Source organism: Anomalospiza imberbis, chromosome 4, assembly GCF_031753505.1.
Source record: "Anomalospiza imberbis isolate Cuckoo-Finch-1a 21T00152 chromosome 4, ASM3175350v1, whole genome shotgun sequence".
Lineage (NCBI taxonomy): Eukaryota > Metazoa > Chordata > Aves > Passeriformes > Viduidae > Anomalospiza > Anomalospiza imberbis.
Window position 1 is genome coordinate 51,198,059 of NC_089684.1, and position 19,537 is coordinate 51,217,595.

Consider the following 19,537-nt stretch of genomic DNA (forward strand, 5'->3'; position numbering starts at 1 on the left):
TTCCAAGCAGTGGAAGAGATGCAACTAAGAACCAAGTCCCACATATTGAAATTAATGTTTTGTAATTTAATAATCCAAATTCAGCAGTTTACAATAAGACAGCAATTGCTGAAAATCATAAAATATTCTGATGGAGTTTTAACATGCTAGAGTATTACATCTAGGAATCAGATTCAGTTCTCATTTCTCCCTTTTTGGGATATGATTCTCAAGTTAATAGGAATAAAAATGGACTTTGGTTATAATAACTGGAAATTTAAAACATAGTCCAACTTTTTATTAAAATTTAGTATAAGTATTAAGCAGATACATAAAGCCTTTACTTCCAAAATTATATTGTATTATTGCTGAATATTAGTAAAACTTCATCTGGAATGTTAAAAGCCATTAAAAAAATCTGTGCTAAAAAGATTTAAAGTATTAACAAAGCTCAGAAAGTGTGTTTATCACAATAATGTCCATCAAAAATGTACTAGTTAAGAAATGCAGTTCAGGAAATGGAAGATAAAATACAAGAAAGATAAACCTGGAGAAAACATATTCTTTGGTGCTGTCCAGCTTTAACAGATCATAAAGGATTTGCAGATGAATGTAAACAGCTCCTACCAGAATCCCAACCTAATTCTGCAAGGGCTGCAGTCAGTGATATGCTGAGCCCAAAGGAAAAGTCTGTTCTTATTTGTTTTTTATTAGCCCAGACTTGATATAGAACTAACACAGCCAAAATGAAATTCAATGAGCCTGACATGTAAGGAGATTGGGCCTGGAGTAAGTAACCAACATCATTACTGCTGAAAGCATATGTAAAGCAAAAGAGTATTTTTTTCATACATGCTCTCACCAAGAAAATTTCTTGTGAGCTTGTTCTTGTTCCCAGAGAGATGACTGTTCAGTTTTTAAATAAAGTAATTTATCACTTTCATTTGCAGCATTCCAAGTATAGCCAGTTGAAGAGTGACCTGGAGGACAAGGCTGATCAGTCTGATTCTTCACCAGCACAACAACTCCTTTTACTGATGAGGTAGAGGCCTGTTAAGCATAATTACAATAGTGTTTCCTCTGACAGATTTTGTGCAATCCTATAAAGAAAAATTCCCAAGTATTTTACAATATGAAACCTATTATGTACACTACAGTTACTGCATTCACCACCGACACAGTAGAGGAGCATGCAAGTGCTTCAGCCTTGAAATAAAAATCCTAGTGGTTTCATTTTCTCTAAGTTTTACTTGGTAGTTGAAAATTAAATGTAATCTAAGTGTACATTTTGGTATGTCATACACAAAAGTGCTGCCAATTAACATGGGTTTGTGATTATCAGTCACATGCACATTCAAATGGTTCTACAGAAGTGACTCTGAACAAAACCCATCCTTCACTAACCTGCTCAGAGTTGAGCTGTGAAGAACCATCTTGAAATATCATAGTAATGATAAAAGCTGCTGCCTGTTCTATAGTTGCAAGGAGTTTGCTTTTTTCTTCACATCCTAAACTGCTGATATCACAAGGATACTTTCCAGAAGACTTTATTTGTCCAGGAGTACAGCTGTTTCTTCTTTCATGTAAGAACGTGTAGGTATTTACATGCAATCTTCTTGTTTTCTCTGAACAAGATGTAGACACATCTTGCTTTCTTTTAAGAGGAATAGCTATTTTATTTTCCTCATCCTTCAGGTTTTTTTCTTCTACTGAAAGACTCTTTTTTTGACATCCCCATTTTGGGAAGCCTGAATCCTGGTAACAGCTCAGTATTTTGGTATCTTGACAGCCAAGTATTTTATCCATATGCACTGTCCTGACTATCTGACCAGCAGTTCTTTCTTCAGGGCTGACAGTTGTTTTTAATATGGCAATTCTGGAATCACAATCCTCCTGGGAAAATCAGAAATTTTTAGCAAACCAACTATTTGACTTATAGGGAGAAACCAAAAATTGCACTAAGTTAATTTAGATAAGCTTTCAAGAAAGCAAAATTCTATGAAAACTGCCAGTTTAGGGGAACCACATTACATAAACCAAAATTCAAATATGTAGCAGTAGAGATTTTGTTGACATATATCATTTACATCCACAAAGACTTCTTTTTTAACGTAATATTAGTCCAACACTAAAAATGGCAAATTAACAACTGTGAGAGGTATCTAGACCAGCAGCCTATCTACTACAGTGACAAGGTTATTATTGTCTGAAGAGGAAAGAGACCCTTCATCTTTGGCTTCAACATTCAGAACTCTTTTTCATGACAGTTTCGTTACAGAACCTTTGGCAAGGGACTTTAATGACTGCTTTGGAATCTCAAGTATGTGAATCAACTGGATCCCTTTCAAGCAACTTACAGGATTGCAAGACATAAAAAATACATTAAAAAGTTGCATTGAAGTATTATGAGCTGTATGAATAAGTATCACATTCTATTCTGTTTAATCCAATGTACTCAGAACAGTTTTTCCTACTCCAGATAGTCCCTGGATCACTCTACAGGAGCATGCTACTAAACAGCATTAAGCAAGATGCTGCATGGTAGTGCTTGAATTCTACTCCTCCATCCTTATTTCCTTCAGAAATTTCCTTGCTATGCTACTGGCCCTAGTGCTTTCTTACTACTTATTTTGCCAGTTTCTTCTACAAACTCCTCAGCTGAAATAGATCCTCTGCCTTGATTTCACGAACAATGACTCTGGAATAGCAATCAGTGACCCTTCCAAGATTCCCCAAGGTAAATGTGTGTTTAACTATTTACAGATAGACAGATTTGCATCTTCCCTCAATACTTTTTATGCCTCAATCACCAACAGGCCTTAGAGGAGCTGGCAAGCTTTCTACTCCTGAAGCATTTGGAAAAAAATATGTATTAGTGATGCACCTGAAAGCTTTTCCTCAAAGTTATTTTGAATATACCACTGTATATTTCATTTAACTTAGTCAAATGAGGACAGTATAGAATAATACAAATTCTGCTAAGCTCACATTTTTGCATGATGACATTTTTAGTAGTCTCCTTCATACTGTCTCTTAGCCATACTACTTTTTCCAGACACAATTTAGTATTCATTTCAAATCATCAATATTCTGCTTTGAATAAATCCCTATACTACCTACAAATGTTCTGGGTTTGGAGGACAATTCCATACAATTTCTTTTAAAAGCTTCTTTGATTTGATATAGTTTTCTTTTTGAAAATTAAGCATTAATGTCTTGCCTATCTTTCAATGCTTCCAAAAGATTATAGTCTCTGTAAAAGCACCTGCCAGCAGGGAAGATTTTGGACCTGATCTCACACAGAATCAAATAAAAACAAATTTTTCTCATGAGTTCTCTATCTGTTCCACAAAGCAGTTGTCTCCTAATTTTCAGTTGAAGCATCATGCATAAGCTTAATATTCATCGACTCCACTGGAAAGTGACTGAAGTCTCTCAAAATTACTGTATTTTGGTCTCTAATAGCCCAGTCTCATTCAGTTCAGCTGCTGTCATTACCACTGCAAAAACTGAGACCTCCTCCCTTCAAAAGAACTACCAGGTCCTGCTGTGCAGGGCTCCCTCCAGTCCCCAGGATGACATTTTTCACTGATCAAAGGCTACTGTCCATCTCCATCCCATCTGTATTGACTGAGCAAGCCAGAATGACAAAGCCAGTAAGTTTGGGGCTTTTTAATGGTTTCACAATATTCCTCAAACCAGTCCCCATATTCCCAGACCTCAGAACTATAGAGTTAAGTGATGAAAAAGGCTTAAGACTGCTTTAAATCATACTTCACAGGATCAACTCTACAGCAAAAGTACAATTACAAGGTTCTAAGCAAATAGGAAAAGGAAGCTAATTCAGCTTCTGCTACTACCAAAATGAAAAGTGGCAGTTCTGAATGAAGAAAAATTATTGGACTTTTGGAATGCTAATCAAAAGGTGAGCACTATAGAGTTACCAAAAGGGGAAAAAATCATATCACAGAAGGGCCAAATGTTTAAGAGCCATAGAAAGACAACTAATTCATTCAAGTGTATTCTCCAGACAAACTGCAAATAGTTTTATCATTTAACACAGCAGAATTTAAATTAGGACACTCTAGTAATTATAGAACCAGGAATAAGCAATTCTCTTTTAAAGGTTCAAAAAATATGAACAAAGGAATTTAATTATCAAGTCAGAATAATACAGCTGGAACTACAATTAACGACAGAAACAGCAGCTTCCATGAAGAACTGACCTTCTATTAGAAATAATGACATGGCTGGAAGTAGAGAAAATGACTCCCAGGATATAGTTTCATAATTTATGTCAATGTAGGAAGATCTCATTAGATGCAGCGAGTCAAAATTAGAGTGTCACCATTACAAAAAAGGGTTCACTCCTATCCATGTGCACCCACAGCTGCATAAGTGCCTGTAAGCCAGTGTAATTTGAAGGAAATTATCTCATTCCACACAAGGCATCAGTTTTCTGCATCTTGAACAACCTGAATGGAACTGAAGTGTGTAACATGCACCAGAGTGAGAGTACAGAAGGCTGTGAAATTTGCAGCTGGGATTAGTTGCAGCATCTGCAACTCATCCATCAACTCGATGGATTTTACAAGCAAAGCCTGAGCTGGGGCTGCTACAGTTACCTGTTCCCACTCTGCACTGGCACTCACTCACATGCACACCAAACCAAATTCAGAGAAAATATTAAACCCAAAATTAAGCTTCCTCATACAAAGTAATTTTTCATATCAATCAGCTCACTTATGATTGTTCAGTAACAGGAGTCTGAGAACATTTCTAAACTCTGGTGACTGTCTGAATGTGGCAACCTCATTTCTGATCAATCTGTCATGAAATACCAACTTCCTGTGAAAAGGGAACAGAAGTTGGGTCCAGACTCTCATAGGTAAATTAGGTCAAGAGTAGAATAAGACAGAGGAAGTTACCTGAACTATGGTTGTATAAAATGTATCATGATAAAGCTTGTTATGAAAGAACCCATCTGTAGCTTCAAACCTGCTACAAGGAGATTGCTTTTAGTAGTTTTCAATCTTAAAAAAATGCTTGCCTTTTCATTTCTCAGATGTGCATCCTTATCACCTAGTTTAATTCCCTTTGTCTTCTCTATACCTTTAAAAAAGAAGAAACAATTTACAATACAAATGAATCTGCAAGCACCCCATATAACTTAGGCTTCCTACAGGGTTATATTACTGACACTTTTACCAAACCTGAAAGAACTGTAAAAAAATTTCCCTCAACAACCATTTATCAAGTTAGTATTTGTGCTTAATAGGGCCCTGCAGGTTCCAAAATATGCATATGCAAAAGACTGCTCTGTCACCATTAAGAAAAAAATTACTTAAAATTCACTACAAAGTAGAAAAATATTTCCCATTGAATTCAGAGGAAGCATTACTATAATTTTGTAATTATATGCCTCTTTCAAGAAAACACAACTCATTTTGGTTGTAAGCTGGGGGTATGACCACAAAGGAAAAAAAAAAAAGAAAATCCAAACTCTAGAAACTTTACATAGCTTAACTGTTTTCTTGGAATTTGGCAGTAGTATTCCATAAACCTTTGTTCTATAAAGATAAAAATATTTGTATTTGAGTTTAGCATATCATGTTTTACAAACTGACCACGTTTCACCTGCAGGGGATAATTTTTTCACATTGCTCATCTTGCAATACAACAGGCATTTTAAGACCAGGTAAGAGAGAGCAAGGAGATCTCAGACCTGACAAACTGACAGGAAGATAAGGTGACAGTGCCACGAGAAGCAGGCCAGCCACCAGTGCTGGGTCTGACACGGAGCACAGCACAGCTGGGAGTCTGGGCCCCCACTGAACTGCCAGAGACCTTTAGCCCACAGCTCTGAAAGCACAGATTCTGCAGTTCCAAGAAGCTTTTGCAAATGTGCCTCAGACTCACACCATGGCAAGTGAAACCACTAGGACATGTGTTTCTTTTCTGCCTTAACACTGTCCACAAGTCCCAAGAAGAGGAGATGCAAGTGAAGGAGCCAGGGGTAACAGGCTAGCAGTAATTACCTCAGTGGGTACAGAAAGAGGAACAGGAAAAAACAGAACTCCCCTGAAGTGCAGGTGTCTCCAGAGTTTGTAATTAGTTAGGATTCCTTTATGTCTCAATTATCTTATTGTCCAGCCAAAAGACATCTTACAGGTAAAGTATGTATTTTGTCTCCCCAGACTGAGTACAACAGTGAACTGCTGCTGTCAGCTATGAATTGGCGTTACCAGCAGCAAAATACTTTCTGAAACAAAACAATGGTGTTGACCAAAGTCAAACAAAGTGTAAGGTGATTTATTTCAATTTACTAGAACTGTTCTTAAAAACACTTGTCTGGGCAAATCAAGACCTTTGTCTACAGAAGAAAATAAGCTTATTTATGCATGTTGGTGTAAGTGTATAATCAGACACTGAGCTCCAGCTCAAACTTCTAACCTAAGCTGTTAGAACAGTCAATATGGCACAGCTGTGTTTGTAGCTTCAAACCTTTTACCTTTGTTTTCTCAACACTTTTTACAATGAGATAATAAATTAAGAATGGTAATATCAGAGTTTACATTCAGTGCTTTTAATTGTTTTACAACTAGACACTTTTCCTTGACAAATCCAATCCCCAGAGAAGGTGATGAAGATTACATTTCTCTCCTCCAGCACACAATAATCAGTATGACAGGCATTGAAGAGATCTGCAACTTCCAGTTTCAGAATTATGATAAAGTATCACCAGATGGCAGCAGAAACCCGTCCCTGCCTTCCAACTCCTCAAGGCTTGATGGAAAGATTGGAGCTCCACTGCCAGGATAACCACAGAATTTCACCAACTAGGTCAACATTGCAGATATTTGTTCTGAGCCCAATATTTACCTTCTAAAGACAAACATTTTTTCCATTAAGTAGAAATAAAAATTTAAAAATCTATCTATAAAATAAGAGTTCAATGCAGTCTGAAACAGACCAACTAACATCAGAGGTTTGCAGTTGTTTTTGTATTTTTAAGAGAGGTAAACTTTTTACAGACCCACACTAAAGCTATATGTATATCTATATATACACGTATATATATTTATATGTATATAAATATATATATGTATAGGCAATGACAAGGTAGCAAGAGAAGTAAAGTATCAAACTGAGGCTAAAAAGAAATTGAATATTCTTTAAAATCATGATGTACCATACACAATGTATACAATGTACCATATACAATAAAATCAGATGTACCATATACAATGTAAATTTTAAAATTAACTCATCCCACATTTCTTTAAATGTGTATCACTGATTTACACAGTGATGAACTACTACCTTTGTCACTGCTATACCACCAGGCTCCACTGATCCAATACTTTACTGAAAGAGGAGCCTGAACCATAATATACAACGGCAGATGCAAAAACCACGGTGTACACAGGAATAAATGTTAGATTTAAAGCTTATTGATCAGATAATATTCCAGGATCTAGTTCTCAGGAGAAAACAGACAACTGAAAGTAAGCAAAACTCTTTAACTTTCTACTTCTTTCCAGAGCCAGTTTGACTGACTGTGACTTGCACAGACCTGAGAATAAAACCTGCACCTTGCAAAACCTCCCTAGTGTCCACAATGTTCCACATCTGCTGAGGCACTTTTAACATTACCGCATTTGTTCTTTCACTGGGACTTTTGTTCACTCTTCCCCCAAGAATTTCACAAGGAGCACACTGCTAATGAATACGTGTTTTAAGGACAGACATGAGTCTGGAGAGCTCACAGGTTTCTTGTTAAGTTCCTAGTACCTCCAGTGATCTTGAAATATCCAGTCCAGAGTCAAGTTAATGTATGCATCTAATTTACAACATTGTAGTACTTAAGGAACAGTTTGAAATTCCCATATAATTCTGTATCAGATAACAGGAAAAGAAGGAGAAAAAATTAATTTGGTGGTACCATTCCTTGCACTAACATAACATTATTGAATCCCCAAAGTCCCAGCAAATGTCACAGTTACAGCTTAATTTCTCTTCTAAACCTGTAAACCTAAAGTCTCACCTTTTCTTTTTCTCTATTTAAAAACAGGGACTAGAGGTTTGATACTGTTGAGTTTCATTTTTTCAACAGAAAAACACAGGATAAATTTTACTCACTCTGGTTATTTTCTCTGTTAGTCTGAGCTTCTACAGGAATAGATTGCAAAGCTGTCATAATCCTCTGAGCAACATTAGATAAAGGCACTTTAGAAATTTCACATCCTATGTACTGCTCCATCTCTAAGGTTAAACCTAAACACAGAACACACAAATTAGGAATTTATCAGGGCCATGAGTAATTCTCACTTTTATTCTGTTGAAATTAAAGACAAAATATAGTGAACATGTTTAGCCATTCGTTCTCAATGGAAAACTACATTTGCTCCCAGACATGCCTATCAGTACTGTATTGGAAATAAAAATATACTAATTTATAAAACAAACCTCTTTGAAATAGTGGTTTAATACACCAATTAAAAAATCAGCAGTCCTAAGTACAGCTAACTTGTACTAAAAGAAAATAAAATCTGACAAATAAAACAAGTATGTATGTCAGAGATACTTTCCCCCCCTCCATCTTTAAACTAGGCTGTATCTAGCATGTGCTTACAGTTACTGTTACTAGTGTTTGGATTTTATCAGGAAAGACATAATTAACTTCCAAGTAATTGTCAAAATTAAGCCAACACAAGATTGAAGAAACAAGCAATACTATCACAATATACAGCCATTAGTTATGTGCTGTTTCAGAAAATATTTATCATAAAAGACCTCTACTTCCTTAAATTTTGTATAATTGATGCATTCAAATACTGCTGTATATTGGTAGCTTTAAAATATCTACTGTAGCTTGTCAATTTAAGAAACTGGGCAGCAACATTTATAGTCTCTACAAGCATTGACCCCAGCTACTGTTGTTGTAAATGTTATCCTTTTCAGAAAAGCAGCTCGTTTTCCAGCTGACCTGCCATATTTTGTAATATCTACAAAATATTTTGGAGAATCCTTAGGTACAACACACTCTGGAGAATCACAGTGTCCACACTGATGACTTGCTGCTGTTTTACAGTTAGACCAGAAGAATGTGTAAAACTTGACACAAACACAAGAGAAACATCCAACATTTAAAAAAATACTTAAGGATCCAAGGTGTACAAATCAATCACTCTACCAAAACCTGCTGTTCACTCAACTATTCCTATACAAGTGGGTAGCTAGAGTCCTGTTACTCTGGTCTTCTCCCACTAGATCCAGTACATGAGCACACTGTCAAACTTAACCATCAGCAAACAGTTCCTCTGCCTACACAGAAATATTTTTCTTGGCTCAAGACCACAGGTACATTGCAACTTTTAATACTTACAAGTGCAAATAATTGCATCCAATTCAAAGAGGAACATCCATCATGCTGCATTAGCACTGGCTATATCCATCTAGTTCTTATTAGTAAGCATGTGAAGGAAAGGGTGACAGGTGGAATGGCTTTCTTTTCCCTGATATTCCACGAGTCAGAAGTACAATCCTTCCCTGCACTCAACTCCTAACTTCTATGCCTAAGAGCAACACTTCTTTCCTACACAGGGTTAAAATGCTCCCTGACTTCTCAGGCTGGGAAGCAGCAGTCACAGCCCCAGGGCCAGATCAAAATACAAAATATAAAGACACCACGCCTGAGAACAGGTCTAGAAAAACCCACACAGATTCACCATAAATATTAACCACACTGAACTGAATTGATAGAGTTTGGCATTTAATAATATACACAAAGTAAAGAGTTAAGCAGCATGAAATCCAGACATAAAGACATCCAACCAGTAAGCTAAAAAAAATTACACATTTACAAATAAGTTATAATCACATAGAAGTTAAAAGTGTGCCATCAAAATAGTTTTAAGACTACTGTTACTGAATTTAAACCAATACACTAACCACCATCAATATGTACAGTGCTTGAAAGCAAGCACAGCTGATCCCATCAAAATATAAAAGACTGGAAGTTATCATACTATAAAAGCCTATTCAGTTCCATTGGTATATTAGGAATCTATATAAAAATTTGATAAAGGGGCTAACAATGCACATGAAAGCACAAGTATGAAAGCATCAGCACTCTGAATTGACATGCCTATCATGATAAATCATAAGGCAAACTCAGAAGTACAAAAGATAAATTTTAAATTCTTGTTCACCGACAAGCCACAATAAGTATAGACTGTTTTCAGTGGAGAAGATAGGCCATAAGTTAAATTAAGAAATATTAAAATGGTCTTAAAACAGATGGTCTTGGTAGTTAAAACAGATTCTGGTACATATTCCAGCACATTTCTAACAAAACCAAGTCTTCTTAGAAGAACTGTAAGGGAAACAAGCACGGAATATCTGCTGCCTTTGAGAGCTCTCCTCTTCACTATGAGCACATTACATCCTTGTTCCAAAATCTGGAATGCCTTCTCCACATTCATTTTGCAGTCCAAAAAGTTCTTAGCATGCAAAAAAACTTAACTCAAGGATTCACGTTCCTATTGATGCTATGCTGTGTGCAGCAGAAATGAACACACAGGCCAGCAGAAGAGCAGCCTGAACATACTTCTTTCAAATAACCAACAATTACTGCATATCCAAGAGTTCTGACCAAACTGGGATTGAATTCAGCAGGCAGAAGAAGCCCCAAAGCAGCACACAGTCTCAGCTGGTAACAGTGGCAGTTAAGATTCACTGCAGTGACAGGTAAGTGTCAGCCTTGACAAGCTAATTCTTATTATTCCATAAACTTGTAGACAGTTTACATTAGCATTTTCCTTTCTTAAGAGTACACTGCTGTTTAGACATTAAGAACTGCACTGGTTGTGAAATTCTCATCTTCCAGACCACTGGCTTTAGCCTGAGACTGCTGCTCAAGCTTTTCTACCATCTCTTTCAACTGCTCTTCATCTTTGAAAAAATACACATACAAGTCTCTTTCCATCTGAAGCAGCCTATTGGACTCTAAAAAACTTCTCTTCGACTTCAAATCAGCAACCAGATCCTTAAGGAGACGATTTAGTTCATCTATATCCACTTCCAGTTGGTGAAACTGCTCATTAAGTTCCTAACAAAAAATAAAAGACAAAAAATTATTACTTTTCTATTGTTAATATACTAGCTGAACTAGAAATATGAAAGGTTTTTGCTTTGGAAAGACATTTGTTTGTAATAAAAAAATAATCACAAAAAAACAGAAACAAAGAAAAGGGATTCCATTCAATGTATGTAATTTTGGAGCTCCATGTAACAGAACTCATATTATGCAAATGTAATTTCATTTACTTGTTGACCAGACTATAAGAATCTGAACCTGACCTAGAGACATGAGTGAATTATATTCTCTATCAATTACAAGTCCTCATTGCTAGTCAAATCTTAAAAGGGAACAAACAAACAGAAAAAAAGCACAACAAAAAGCCAAATCAATTTTACAATTAAATCATTAAATACCAGACATAACTTTCCCAGCTGGCATTCTTGTGATAGCTCAGTATAAGCAGACTAATCATCTACTTGCACATTATTTCCTTATTAAAGGAATTACTTTTCTTGAGAAACAGTAGCAGTAGAATGAGATGTCATGTTTTAAGAAGTAACTTAAATCAGTAGGAAGGTATTTGATTTTAAAAATGCAGTCTCTAAATATACTGTTCCAATTACAGTCTCATTTTTAAATACAAACTGTGCTGTATGCTGTAAATTCATTTGACAGATGACTGTTAAATATATTTTTATGTAATTAACCAAGAAAGTATTATGTAACAGAAGATTTCCCTTGATGCATTTTTGAGGTATCTACAAAGACTTCAAAACCATAACAAAGTGCATTTAACAAACCCTGTTCCCATTTAAAAGATGTTCTAAACGTTATACCTGAGAGCTGTGTAGTAGGATTGTCCTACTACAACTGTCCTTCAAAATTCTGGTATTTTTATTTTGTCCAAATGACCCATCCATGGCCAGGCTTTTAAGGGGCCAAACCATACTACTGGGGTCTTAGCGATAACAGGAGACAAAGCCCATATAAAATGAAAAGCAACTTAAATGAATTTTCCAGTGGCACCCTACCCAGACAAAGGATCTCCCACACCACAAGCTTACAGGAATGAAGGACTGGACATGCCTTTGAAAGAAATTCATTTAGATGCAACGGTTTGCTCAGAAACCAAAAAATTATTACCTGCCAGCATTTACAAGAAATCCAGCATTAGCCAAGAACAATGTAAATGTTCAACATCCATCATCATTATGTTAATAAATTGGTTGCTAATTAGTGGGGACAGTTTGCATGTCTAGAGCCTTCACACTATACTTTTAGCAGTAAAAGAACATGACACACAATGCAGTCATTTGAAAAAAACCACGAAGGGCTTACCGGACTCCGGAGCTGTATCTGATTTGTTCCACAATAGAGAGCACCATGAAGGGCATCCACATCCCCTTCCAGGTTGGACAAAAGGAGAGCCTGCTCTCGAGCAGATGCTGTCAGCTGATCTTCTACTGCAGCACAGTCCTGCTTCAACTTCTGAGCCATCTGCTCCAGGCTTTTGTATGTTTTAAACAATTGTTGTTTTTTACTTCCTCCTTCCAGGAGCTGATACAGCCTGTAACAAGTGAAGTTAGACACATAAATATTTTAACTTTCCTAAGCATTCTATCATCATTAGTTAAGAGAACATGTCTGTGTTGAGAAGTCAGAGGATAAGTAAGCTAAGTTCTGCTGAGGACACTTTTACAAAACTGCTATATCTCCCACTGATTTCAGGATTCCATCTATATATAGTAGTGATTAATAGGAATCCAAAATATTTCAATATCAAATTAGCAGAAATGAAATACTGAAGTAACAGTTAGTAAGTACATCATGAATGCAAAGAGAAGTTGACAGTGTGGTTTTGCTAACTATCTCCTGATATTTCAAGAGCTGCAAAGTAAGATGGATTTTTTTAAGTGCTGAATGAAAGCAGACTTCAATGGCCAATGAGAAATAAGAACAATCTTTGTAACATTTTCAAGCTTAATGAATTGTTTCCTGTTTTCTATCTCCCTATGAAGAGACTGCTAAGAAATTCTCCAATGAGTTACAAGTCATGCAAAAGACAGCATTACACACTATAGCAAAGTGTACCCTTACACTGCATCAGGAACGGGCCTAATATGATTACAGACAACATTACGTAGTCCAAATGTTACTACCACCTCTGCATAAGAAAATCTTCAGGAGCTAATATAAAATCTGTCTGGCTTTATTAAGAGAAGGAACTATATTTCAGAAGTAACTGAATGTCTTTCAAGTGTCTTCTGTTTACAAACCCTATAATGTTTTTAATTCTTTCAACTTGCCTTCCCTTTATCAAAAAAAAAAAAAAAAAGTAGCCAGAACCATTCAGTGATTTGGAGACTTTATAATAAACCTGAACAAAAATTTAACAGGCTGACACAAACACACAATAGGAGTACAATTAATACTGCCTAATTCTACCAGTTATTCATTGTGCCTAACCATACTCAGCTATCACTTATCAAATATTAAAAAAAACAAACACTTAAAGCACCATTCCAAAGAAGGAGGAAAAGTCTTACAGTAACACACCTATAATTATACAATTTATCTCATCAAAAGGTTTAGTCTTGATGGAAGAGCAGCACAGCACACATCCTTAATTCTATCACCTGAACTTTAAGGAGACTTAATTATTTAGATAGTGAAAAACCAGACTCCTACATGGATGCCAGGACACTCAAACCAGATGGCAAATCAAGCAGTAAAAAGGAGCTAAACACATTTCATAGTCCGAAGGAGTCATTCCTCTCTCCTACCACACGGGGGGTTTTTGTGGGCTCAGCAGATGAGGCCGTGCACAGAGCCTGGGAAATCACTGCTATTAACATCTATACCTCTAGAGTATCAGGAGGTGCTAGATAAGACAGGCTTGGGTTTAAACATTCTTCATGTTATGGATATTAATTAGGAATGCTTCAGCTATATTAAAAAGACTGTTGTTTGAACAGTTTTTCCTCAGGCAAACCTGAAAAGAAGTTCAAAGGACATGGAAGAAACAAGTTTCACATCTTGAAAGCTTCAGTTCTTGAAAATTCAAAATTCTAATTAGCTACAGCAAGTAAGTAAGAACTTGGCAGCAGGCAAGGCTTACCTTGCCTGAGCCTTCATCTCCCCAGTATTATTTCAAAGAAAGTCCAAGTCCAAAAGTGACTATAATACTTACCTGCAAGATAAACCATCCTCTGAACTAATAGTGCTCCTTGGCTTTGCTTGTTCAGTTTGTTCAGCTATCACCTGTAGTCTCTGCTGTAACTCATCAGTGCTTTGTTTCAGAGATTCTACCAAATTCTCAAGTTGGCAGCTGATCTCCTGGTGTTTCTTCATCTCCATTTCACAGGCCAGTTGAATAAGTTCAAATGATGTTTTCTGTCTTATCAAATGCCTGCCGATTTTATCTTGAATTGCAGCATAACAGTCCTGTCGAGCAATTTGGTGATCTAAGTATTCTTTCACCACTGGTGCAGTCACAAGTTGTGCTTTCTTCTTAAGAAGGGGAAGCAGCTCTTCATTATTTATCTGAGCTATATCTTGTTTAAGTGCTGAAATTTCAGCACTTAAACTAGATATTTTAGCATCAATGTTTTCCTGTTGTCCAATATCCTGCATAAAACAAAATATTTGTGTATTTCTTCATGGTTCCTGCCAAGCCACCTCCCAAAGATTTCTTCAGTTTATATAAGACTTATGTACTTATGTTACATTTGGCTAAAAAGTTAAATGAAAACTCTACAAGTAGTTTTACAGAATTTTACCAAATTATGCAAATACAGATGAACAAAGTAGACAATAAACATATTTCAGTAAAAAGTAATTTCTTTTTATCACAGGGTCAGGAAACAGTTAATTGGGTTAAAAATGAAAGAGCTGCATTTTACCTAGCACCTATTTCAAGCATGCCTAACTGAAATCTCACAAGCAAACATACTTCACAAGCAAACATTGTTTTATACTCAGTCAGATATCAACACTGCTGGCAGAATCAATCTTTTTCAAATTACCCTAATCAATCAAGTCCTGTATACTAGTCATCCATAAATGAAAATAAACAAACTGACATGATGCCTCAAGTTATTCCACAACTGGCATAAGCAAATACCTTTCCTTTCATTATGATTTCTTCACAAATTCCACTAACCACATCTGCCTGTCACTCACTTGTTGAGAGACTTCTGGGCCTTCAACTATCAGATTCATTTATTTGGTACAAATACTTGAGTTTCCAAGTGGGTGAACTAAAACTTTTTAAGCTTATGCTATGCAATACAAACAGGAATAAATTTATCACATTGGCTCCCTGAGACCACAAAATTGCAACCAAAGCTAAGATACTGTTTACTGTACAAAGAGCCAGTTCTAATTTGAAAATTCAAAGTTAAACTAAACTAGAAAGATGCTATAAATTCTAAGATTTTAAAGGTAGTAATGCTGGAAAGTAGAATTAAAGGTACTCTACCACACTGAAGAACTTCTAACTATGGAAACTGAAGATATTTCACAAGAGCCGTTTTGTGAGCAAGACTAAAACTTCATTAAAATTTCACTACATAAAACAATTGAAATAACAGTAACTCAGCAATTCCTTTCACTAGATCCAGTGGAATTTGCCTGTCTGTTTAAAACTGCAGTACCGTCTATCACTTTTTGTGCCTTACCTTGTCTGAGGACTGCAGCAGGCTCTCTGCACACCGGATAGCTGAATTCATGCCCTCCTCTTCAGCTTGCAGCTGAATTAGCTGGTTCTGACCACAAATATACGCTGCCTGGAGCCTGGCTATCTCGTGCCTCTCTTCACAAACTTCATTAGCCTCATCAAAAGGGACTTGCTTGATTAAATCTTCAAGTCGAAAGCTGCCTTCATGTGTATTTTCAGCGCATTTAGATACACCTTCATAAAAAAGCTTTTTTATGTGTGATGTAAGTGCTGCAGTGTTTTGTTCTTCCACAGACAAGTATCTGTCCAAAGAAAGTTGGGAAAAAAACATTGGATGTGCATCCGACCCTCGTTCTGAATCTGAAGCAGTGAAGAAAGAGGCAAACTCTTTCACTGCAGCTATAAGAGACTGTAGTTCATTGTCAAGCTTATTATTTGCTGCAGTAAACACTTCCAGTCCTTCTTTCCAATCCTTCAGTGCTTCTTTCTCTCTGCTTTGGAATGTTTGTAACAAGTGGCTGTTTGTAGTAACCAACAGCTGCAGCTTATTATGCCGATGAATTTGAAGGTCTTTTAACTTCTGAAGAGCTTGAAGCTCATCCTCTAATTTCTTCACTTCTTCACTGTCCTCCTCTTGGCTACTGTTCGTTGAACCCATGGGCTCCAAGGTTTTAAGGACTTCATCCAGTGCATTTCCTTCCAAAACAGGCTTACCACTCTGGAGAAGATGATCAAAATCTTGCAGTTCTTCTTCAGATACCACATGCTGCCCATTTATGTTTCCACAAAACCACTCCAAAAATGATTTGTCTTCTGAAGACTCAAACATCCAGTCAAAATCTTCTCCATTAAGCTCATCAGCCTTTGGATATCCAATTTTTTTAAGAGTTTCCACAAAATCCTTTCCACAGCTCATGATGAAAATATTTTTGTAAGCAGAAAAGATCCAAATACAAAAGTCTAGGGTATTATTCCAGCTTTAATTTTTTTGCCATTTAAAAGGAATATTCAGTATTTTAATAAAAAGAGTCTGCACAGGAAAAAGGAAGTGTCAGATCACAAAAAAAAAAAAAAAAAAAAAAAAACCACAAACCAAAAACCCTGAACGCTGTTGGATTAAAGTGGATATTCAAAGACTAGAAACCAATTTTAATTTCAGATATTTAACATATTTTGTTGATCAAATCAAGACATATCTTTTTATCAATTACATCCCAGATCATTGCAAGCACTTATGTTTTTCCTTAATTCACATAAACTTATTATGGTAACAGTACAGTATCATTCATTTAAAAGTAATAGGTGTTAATATTGAGCAATTCATTGGCCTGCAAAAGTGATTTTATTTACATGGTTTCCTGCATATTCATTTAAAAACCACCCACAATTATTTTAAATCTTCCAAAATTATCAGTTTTCAGTTTGTTCTAAAAACAAATCTACAGTGATGTTACACTGCACTTCAAGATCTTGACTATAAGGAGTTTTTTACCTCAACAGCAAGGAGAATCTTGTCTTCTAAACCTTTGTTTTAAAGTTTACTCTGAAAATGGAACAAGAAATACTTTAACATATAAATACCTCAACATAAAACTGCAGATTTTTTGATCGATTATAAAAAAATAAAATGAAAATCAGTGTAAAAATACTCTTGTGAAAACGGTCACAATTTACAAGAAAAGGGAGTTTGCTGCTTTTCTGTTTCCTAGCAGACAAATTTGGAATCCTATAGCACATGTAACAGACAGCAAAGGATATAGGATAAGTTATCAACAGTCAGGAAGCCTTGTCTGCAATACTCCAATACTCTGGTAAGAGACTTTTTTTTAGTTTGATATTAATTAACACTTTGTTTCTAAAACATACATTTCACCTGAGAACCCCCTGTGCCAGCCTGGAGCACTGAACAAGTAAAGCCATTCCTCTAAGCTCCCCATGTGTCTGACTTAGCTCAGAGACTGCAGATGACACAGAATGTTGCTCGAGTTTCGTGTCACAGGGCAGAGCTCCAAGCGTCCTCTGCCCTCCGTGCTTAAAAGGGCTGTCCTCAAAATACATCAATATGGGTACCAAGAGGATGCTGCCGCACTCTCTTCAGTGGTGCCCACTGACAAGGAGTAACGGCCATAAAGTGTAACACAAGAAGTTTGACTTTAACATGAGCTCGAACTTTACGTTGAGCGTGGCAGGGCACCGGAACAGGCTGCCCGGAGAGGTCGTGAAATCGCCCTCTCTGGAGGCATTCCAAAACAACGTGGACGCGTTCCTGGGTAACCTGCTCCAGGTGACCCTGCAGGAGGTTGGACTGGATGGTCCCCAAAGGTCCCTTCCAACCTTACTGCTTCTGTGATTCTCTGAAAAAAAGGGTCCCCACACAGTCCTGTGCGCGGGCACGCCGGGCCACCACGGCACTGCCACTGCCTTCAAACACCACAAGCAACAGCTCTGGAGCCCTGAGGGAGCCCCCGCGACGCCCGTCCCCGCGCGGGCCGCACAAGCGGGGCCCTCGAGGGCCACGTCCCGCCCCCGGGACGGCCGCGGCCGCCAGCCACACAGGGACCCCGGCCGGGACGAGAGGTCGGAGGGGAGCGGGGACGCGGTGGCGGCGGCTGATCCCGTCCCGCCGGGAGCGAGTCCCGAGCCCGCAGCACAGCTCCATACTCACCCCAGCGCTCTGCTCTGCCGCAGCGGCGGCCCGAGGGGAGGGGAGCGAGGCGGGAAATGGCGGGAGGGCTGAAAGGAGCCTCAGGGAGGGCTGAGGGAATGGAGAGGGAAGGCGGAGGGGAGGCTGAGGGAGGGCAAGGGGCGGCGGCGGGAAGGCCGAGGGAGGGCTGACAGAAGACTCGGGGAAGGCTGAGGGGAGGCTCGGGCTGAGGGGAGCGCCCGCAGCTCGAACCGCCCGCCGCGCGCGCGGTGTCCCCGCCCTGCTCCCCGCACCGCGCCTGCGCGCGCGCCCGCCCCGCCCACGGGGCCTCGCGCCCGGCCCGCTCGCCGGTGACGTCATGTGGGCGGGGCTCCCCCAGCCGGGCCGCGCTTCCCTCAGGGCGCTCGCCTGGGGCGGCGTGGCTGGGTCCGGCCCCTCAGCGCCCCTCAGGCCCGTCCTCCCCGCGGCTCCCCGCGGCCCCCCCTGCCCAGCACACGGGAAGGGGAGGATGGGACAGACCTGAGCGCAATTGATGTCGTCCACCTTTGACCGCTGTGCCCTTCAGCTTCCTTGAAGCCCAGACATGGCTGGCGACGGGCACTTCGCCATCCGTACCCAATGTTACTGTGCTGCTGGTTTCCACCCCTGCTTAGTCCCTCTGGTAGCTCACGGGCTTTATGTACTTTATGACCTCTGTGAGCATGCTGGCACATAACTTCACAAGGCAGCATCCCAGAACCTTGTTAAGTGCTGCTTGAAAAGTCACTTTCCAATTGTCTCATAGCTCGCTCTAAAATGCATCAAATTATTCCTGGTACTAGCGCTTCAGGATTTGGTCACTGCCACCTCTGCATGTACCTTACCTGTGGTATTCATGGCAATTTACAAAGCCCCAGAGCATTTTCCTTCAGCTTTCTCCTCTCCAGTTTGGAGAGTCCCAGAATTCGGCCTCTGTAGAGCCGGTGCTCCGTTCCCCACGTAGTTCCCAACATTTTCCTCTGAGCCTTTTACAGCATCGCTGTGCCTTGCTCAGGGTGCAGAGACGAGACTGCACAGAGTCCTCAGGGCATGGGCGTACCAAGGTTTTCAATGGAATCCTCATTTCCAGTGCCTTCCTTACAATGCTCCCCATTTTCTTGGCTTTTTGGCT

At 38.6% G+C, this 19,537-nt stretch overlaps 2 protein-coding genes across 3 annotated transcripts in view; both read right to left on the reverse strand.

Annotated features, from left to right (window-relative positions):
- Positions 1–10,072, reverse strand: part of POLN (DNA polymerase nu) — a 91,007-nt gene extending 80,935 nt beyond the window's left edge. Inside the window, exons 1-5 of the mRNA XM_068188502.1 lie at positions 9,934–10,072; positions 8,122–8,256; positions 5,030–5,091; positions 1,384–1,872; positions 842–1,029 (exon numbers count right to left, since the gene is read on the reverse strand). Coding sequence (XP_068044603.1) covers positions 842–1,029; positions 1,384–1,872; positions 5,030–5,091; positions 8,122–8,242 — 860 coding nt within the window. The 5' untranslated portion in view covers positions 8,243–8,256; positions 9,934–10,072. The remainder of the gene's footprint in view (positions 1–841; positions 1,030–1,383; positions 1,873–5,029; positions 5,092–8,121; positions 8,257–9,933) is intronic.
- Positions 9,743–18,542, reverse strand: HAUS3 (HAUS augmin like complex subunit 3). 2 transcript variants are annotated; one of them, XM_068188500.1, is made up of 6 exons: positions 18,409–18,542; positions 17,236–17,286; positions 15,745–16,773; positions 14,256–14,692; positions 12,404–12,632; positions 9,743–11,092 (listed from the first exon to the last, which is right to left on the reverse strand). In XM_068188500.1, the coding sequence occupies exons 3-6, from the start codon at positions 16,657–16,659 to the stop codon at positions 10,826–10,828; spliced, it is 1,848 nt and encodes a 615-aa protein (XP_068044601.1). In that variant the 5' UTR covers positions 16,660–16,773; positions 17,236–17,286; positions 18,409–18,542; the 3' UTR covers positions 9,743–10,825. The 2 variants fall into 2 exon arrangements, with proteins under 2 accessions (XP_068044601.1, XP_068044600.1); XM_068188499.1 differs by lacking the exon at positions 18,409–18,542 and adding an exon at positions 17,418–17,522.
- Between the last annotated feature and the right edge of the window lie 995 nt (positions 18,543–19,537).

Bases quoted from the DNA above. Each gene is read 5' to 3' on its own strand.
- HAUS3 (XM_068188500.1), bottom strand. From the start codon at position 16,659: ATGAGCTGTGGAAAGGATTTTGTGGAAACTCTTAAAAAAATTGGATAT. The intron at 12,633-14,255 runs GTAAGTATTATA...CACTTGTTACAG, and splicing joins GAGGATGGTTTATCTTGCAG to GCTGTATCAGCTCCTGGAAG. The intron at 11,093-12,403 runs GTAAGCCCTTCG...ATTTTTTGTTAG, and splicing joins AGATACAGCTCCGGAGTCCG to GAACTTAATGAGCAGTTTCA.